Consider the following 6,191-nt stretch of genomic DNA (forward strand, 5'->3'; position numbering starts at 1 on the left):
AAGGCTTGTTTTATTTTAATGACTGATCCACCTGAGGCCACAGGCAGCCCACTATGTACAGACTCGAGGGAAGCTCTATTTCTTGGTCTCTTCCTCCTTGGACAGAGTCTTGATAATCTCCTCCTTCTTGGCCTGGAGGCGCTCCTCCCGGCGCTTTCTTGCTTCCTTGGTCTTAGACCTGCGAGCCTCAGCCTGGTCACTAGTACAAAGGAAAAAGATTATCAGTCTGGGGACAGGAACAGCTAGGGAGGCAGACACCCCAGACTCTACACCCTCAGAGCTCCATCACCCCAAGGAACAGCAGCTGCTGTCCCGCCAGCCCGTTGCCAATGGGCAGGTGGCATGGGAACATGCAAGCCAACAGCTGTGTTCCTAACAGATGCAACACCAGATCCCTCAGTAGTACTGCCACAACAAAGGCAACTCTAAAAGAAACTTACGCCAGGAGCTTCTTGCGGGCCTTGTCTGCCTTCAGCTTGTGGATGTGCTCCATGAGAATCCGCTTGTTTTTGAAGACATTCCCTTTGACCTTCAGGTAAAGGCTGTGATACCTGTATGGTCAAGAAACAGCTCTGGTTAGCAATGGGACCAGAGATGGCACCTGTGGGCTGCTTCTCTCCCCAAGTCACTCAGCCTGTTCAGACTCTGTTTCCCATTACCACAGGACTACCATTCCCAAACCAAACCTCCTTGGGCAGCCTACATGGAACCTGTCTAGTAAACCAGTTCTTGGGCTATTCTGACAGTACAGGGGAAACCAAGAAAGCAACCCTACTATTATTAGATAACCCAAAGTCACTGAGAGAGATCTACGAAAAGACAAAACCAACAAAGTGGCTTACATATGGCGGTCAATCTTCTTGGATTCACGGTATCTCCTGAGGAGGCGGCGCAGGATCCGCATTCTTCTCATCCAGGTCACCTTCTCAGGCATTCGGGCATTGGCAGTACCCTTCCGCTTTCCTGTTGAAAGTTATGGACTGGACTCTAGGTAATAGCTTTAAGCTCACTGTTAAGTCAGTTACTAGACACAATCAAGTTCACCTCACTTAACCCTCTTTCATTTTAAACAATATTACTCCCAAATGTTTAACTCAATTTCTCCTCTGGGGAGAAGCATCAAAGCTGGCCTTGGAACTGATATCTAACTGCTTGATTTAGTGCAAACACGGAAAGTACTGTCCTCTTATTCTATAAGCATGCTGTCACAATAGGACAAAATGTAACGACAGCTGGGCTGTGGTGGTGTCCGCTTTTAATCCCAGCACTAGGGAGGCAGGCGGATCTCTGTGAGTTCAAGGCCAGCCTGGTCTTCAAGAGTTCCAGGACAGGATCCAAAGCTACAGAGAAAGGCTATCACCAAAACCTAAAACCCCACAAAAACATACAACCAAAAGCCCCCAAATCAGCATGGCTTTGGATGCAGTGTGACCCTAACTCATCTCTTTAAAAACAGCCCTAGAAAGCGGCTTCTCAAAACTATGTGGGGCACGTGCACACCTATGTCCAGGTGTCTGTGAGTCACCTGACATGTGTTGGGAACCAAACCTCCTGTCCTCTGCAAGAGCAGTAAACAGTCCCAATTTCTCCACCACCACCCCCCAGTTTAAAAATACCCAGTATAAACCCCAGCATAGAGACTTAACATTAGCAATTTTTCTCCCAAGAATAAACACAACCCAGTGCTAATTCCAACTTGTATCCATGCAAAAGATACAAAGCGGCAAAATAAAGATCACCAGAATTAGTGCCAACTTCAACAATCTTTCCACAACGACTGGAATTGAACCCAGATGACTGCTCTACCATTGAACTAGATCTCTGTCTGAACCCATTATTTAAGAGGCAGGAGAAAGGGAAGACTGTTCTCACCTATGCCCATATGCCTGCCCTTCCGTCGAGCCAAAGTGTTTTTCCGGCATCGAGCCCGGGAATGCACAGTCACAGGCTTCCGGATGATCAGCCCATCTTTGATCAGCTTCCGTATCTGCTGACCTGGGAAAGCATTAATTCACCTGTGTAGTTAGCAAAGGCCTAGCCACAAACTCAAATAGAAACAGTGCTTATATCCTTGACCCAACATTCTCAAAAGATGAATTCCTGGTGTACTTTTTTTTCTTTTGAAAAAGCCATTTCTAGTTTTTAAATATTTCACAGCATACTTAGTGTACCTGAAATGTGGACGCAACACAGGATGACTTGGAGTCACCTGTCAGGAAAACAATATACTAAAAAGCCTCTGCTTATGTCCTGAAGCCTCATCCAACACCCTTCTAGTCCTCAAATCTCTCTTCACACTTCCATTCGGCAGGCTGGAGAGATGGCTCAGTGGTTAAGAGCACTGACTGCTCTTCCAGAGGGTCTGAGCTCAATTCCCAGCAACCACATGGTGGCTCACAGCCACCTGTAATGAGATCTGGTGTCAAGGCACACAAGCAGACAGAACACTGTATACACACACACATACACACACACACACACACACACACACACACACACACACAAAAAGTCATCTTGCACACAGTTTAAAATCTACACTGGATAGTTGCAGTAACCTCCCTCCTAGTCTCAGGCAAATAAAAGACCTGCATTTTTTACCTCATTTTATGGCTCCCGTAGAATGTGAGCCTTCTAAGGGCCATAAAAAGCCAACACATTTGCGATGTGATGTCCTTTACCTGACGCAGGTAGGAGGTGAGGGTGAAGGATTATACTTACGGGAGTTGGCATTGGCGATTTCATTGGTCTCGTTGGGGTCCAACCAGACCTTCTTTTTACCACAGCGCAGGACGCTGGAGGCAAGCCTCTTCTGTAGCCTGAGCATACTGGGGAACACAGAAAGCAGTATTAGTCCCTGGAAGCCACTTCTGGACAACGGCAAACACAAGCAAAATCTTCCCTCCAAAGTCTCGCATATTGTTTAAAAAATACGCATTATTGTCTACACATCGTTACTACTAGGGCCAAATACACTTTCTAGTCCCATGATTCTTGCCATCCCTTCGTGTTCCATAACCATTTCCAAATCAAGATCGTTGCTAAGGCTGTGGGGGGTGCATGCAGATGTAAGAAAACTTAAGTTCGAACTAAGGATCTAAAAGACTTGAGCCCGTTCAGGTATTTAGATGTAGTTAGGATTTGGTGTTAAGGATCAGACAGACACCAATGGATCAGGGCTGTGACGTAGCCTGTTTACCCAGGAGGGCAGGCGCTTGCTGGGTTCTTTGTCACAGTAACAAACGCCGTCCAGCCGTCCTTCCAGTTTGTTACATCCGTCCGATTGGAAGCTTCCCTGGCGGCTCACCCTCGGCAGACGGAGGCCTGGGCTTGCCCAAGACTTGTCCCACGTCACATGGCGGAGGTTCGCTAAGCGCCAGGCACGCCAGGGAGCCACAAGCGGCCCAGATGCCGCCGCTCTACCCGCGCAGTCGCCCGCGTTGCAAGCCGAGCGGAAAGCAGCGCTCGTGGGAGATTCTCTCCAGGCCCCGGCGTCCCGCACCCCACCCTCCCCAGGCCCAGGCCGCGCGTGCTCGCGTCCTCCCCTCGCTCCCCGCGCTGCCGCACCACGCCCGCCTCCCTCTCCTCTTTGCCATCCGGGGTCGTGGCCCTGATCCCCGCCAAACCCCGCCGGACCCATCGGCCCGAGAACCGAGAGCCGCGCGCGCTCACCTCATGGCTGCGGACGCAGCAGCGAAAGGAAAGAGCTTGCTGGTCGCGGGCTCCTCCCATTATCTGAGAAGGGGAGAGCCCAAGCCCGACCCCATGCTCATCTGTATTTCCACTCCGCTGTCTCATCTTATTCCTTCTCATACACATTTAAATCCTTCCTAAAAAATTGTCATCATAGATGCTTAAGGTCTAGAATCGGTTTTAAGCTTTAAAACACAGACGGTGTACCCCTTTCGTCTGGCATAATGGTTCAGTCCAACCTCTCGGCAGACATGCGCAGTGAGGGTATTTGATCACGTGGGTACTTGGGTGGCCGGAAGTCGCACTAAGTCGCGCAGGCGGAGTGAGGAGGGTTTAGCCCGAATGGCGTAGTCTTCGCAGAGGCCCTGTCATCAGTGAAGGCTGTTATTCTAGCTGGGAGAAAATTAGCGAACGAAGCGTTAGAGGATAATGAAAGCAGAAAGCGAGAAAAGGTAACCTCGCGTTCACTCTCTTAGAGGAAGAACTGGTATGCAGGCTAAATCACCAAAAACTTTACCTCGGTACCACTGCAAAGCCCTAATCCCCGGATACCTCCTCCATTGTAGACTGAACCGAATCCTAATTTCTGTCATCCACTTGTGAAAATCATATGCATCTACTTTTACAAGGAAGGCATTAGCACAAGCAAGCGAAACCAATTTTTGGCTCACTGTAGCAAGCACATAGAAGAACTACGTTGACTGAGTAAATGAATTGTCTAAACAACAACAAAAACCCAACGGCTTTGAATACCCCTGAGACATCCAAGGAGAATGTTCTGGGGGGGGGGGGGATCAAGAGTTAAAACATGGCGGTCTGGAGCAGAGAAGCTGACTCCCTTAATTCTAGCAGTTGGGAGATGAGATCGAGGTAGCGAGATAGCCAAGGTGAAGGATTCCAGGCAGTCTGGGCTGCAGAATGAGACCCTGTCTTTAAAAAAAAAAAAAAAAAAGCGCTGAGATGGTAGAGGATTGAGTACTTGCTGCTCCCCCAGACAACTATAGTTGCTTTTCCAGGACCCGTATCTGGTGGCTCACAGCTGCCTGCTACTCCAGTTCCTTGGGATCTGTTGCTGTCTTCTACCGCCTCATGCACCCATAGATAATCAGCCATGCTGGCATGCATGCATGCAAACTCATACACAAAAGTAACCCCTCCTTTTTTTAAAAAAAAAAAAATGTATACAATGTTCTGTCTATGTATATGCCTGAAGGTCAGTCAGAAGAGGGCACCAAACCTCATTACAGATGGTTGTGAGCCACCATGTGGTTGCTGGGAATTGAATTCATCTTAACCACTGAGCCATCCCTCCAGCCTAGTAACCCTCCTTTTAAAAAAGTCCGAGATCAGGAGCTGGGCAGTGGTGGCGCACACTTTTAATCCCAGCACTAGGGAGGCAGAGAAAGGCAAATCCCTGTGAGTTTGAGGTCAGCCTGGTCTACAAGAGCTAGTTCCAGGACAACTAGGACTGTTACAGAGATACCCTATCGCGAAGGAAAAAAAAAGTCTCTTTTTTTTCTCCTTGGTTTTTGTTTTTGTTTGTTTGTTTTGTTTTGTTTTTTTGAGACAAGAGTTTCTCTTTGTAACAGTCCTAGCTGTGCTAGAGCTAGCTCTGTAGACCAGGCTAGCCTCAGACTCACAGAAATCCACCTGCCTCTACCTCCTAAATTCTGGGATTAAAAATGTGCATCACCATTGCTCAGCTGTTCCTATCATTTTCATCTGAATTTTCTAGGCAGTTAAATGAACTGAGAGTTTAAAAGGAAAGGGAGAGGGTGTGGGGAAACATTTATGTACTGCCTCACAAGAATGCAACTTTTTAAAAATCTTCATTTTGGTGGTGATGAACGCCTTCAATCACAGCATGTGGGAGGTAGATGCAAGGCAGATCTGAGAGTTCAAGGCCAGCTTGGTCTACAGAGGGAGTTCCAGGCCAGACACGGCTTCATAATGAGCCATGTCTCAAAACAATCAATCAAAAAGACAAAGAAACAATTCGCTTCACTTTACAACTTAAGAAACAGATCAAGAACACATGTCTTCCTCTTCCTCCTCTTCTGCTGTTGCTGTTTGAGACAGGGTCTGTAGCCCTTACCTGGCCTGAACTTCCTATGTAGACCAGTCTAGCCTCGAACTCAGATCCGCCTGCCTCTGCCTCTTGAGTACTGGGGTTGAGGGCCTCCGCCATCATGCCTCGCTGAGAAGCGCATGCTTCCCTGCTTCCCTCCATGCCAGGCTCTGTTGTCCTTGGTGTGCTGGCGGGAACGCTGCCAGAGTTGGGGATGTTCATGGAAAGACACAAAGTCTCTCACTACTGCTCAATCCTTATCACAAGATGATGTGACCAGAGCGTGAGAATTCACCTGTCAGAATCCAGAGTGAGGAGGAATCCATGTCACCCTGGTCCCCAGTAATGGGGAACACAGAAAGCTGGCTTTATTTTAGGAGCACTTGACCTCGACAAGGCTTTATTTGGCCTCTCTACTGTCTGCGGAGCACAG

The 6,191-nt window shown here is 48.4% G+C and overlaps 1 protein-coding gene across 1 annotated transcript; it reads right to left on the bottom strand.

The window, feature by feature from the left end:
* LOC121456215 (60S ribosomal protein L19) lies at nucleotides 1-3,721 on the bottom strand. Its single transcript, XM_041664103.1, has 6 exons — nucleotides 3,670-3,721; nucleotides 2,719-2,825; nucleotides 1,873-1,995; nucleotides 843-963; nucleotides 441-551; nucleotides 1-199 (listed from the first exon to the last, which is right to left on the bottom strand). Exons 1-6 carry the CDS (start codon nucleotides 3,672-3,674, stop codon nucleotides 76-78), a joined length of 591 nt encoding a protein of 196 aa, XP_041520037.1. The 5' UTR covers nucleotides 3,675-3,721; the 3' UTR covers nucleotides 1-75.
* Between the last annotated feature and the right edge of the window lie 2,470 nt (nucleotides 3,722-6,191).

The sequence above is a fragment of the Microtus oregoni genome, unplaced genomic scaffold, assembly GCF_018167655.1.
Source record: "Microtus oregoni isolate MIOR12 unplaced genomic scaffold, Mior012 000015F_ref0000493, whole genome shotgun sequence".
NCBI classification, from domain to species: Eukaryota; Metazoa; Chordata; class Mammalia; order Rodentia; family Cricetidae; genus Microtus; species Microtus oregoni.

What these genes read in the sequence shown, in the direction of transcription:
- LOC121456215 (XM_041664103.1), bottom strand. An exon ending in AATCGCCAATGCCAACTCCC is followed by an intron (nt 1,996 to 2,718) that starts GTAAGTATAATC and finishes ATGCTTTCCCAG; the next exon opens with GTCAGCAGATACGGAAGCTG. An exon ending in GCCCGCAAGAAGCTCCTGGC is followed by an intron (nt 200 to 440) that starts GTAAGTTTCTTT and finishes CCTTTGTACTAG; the next exon opens with TGACCAGGCTGAGGCTCGCA.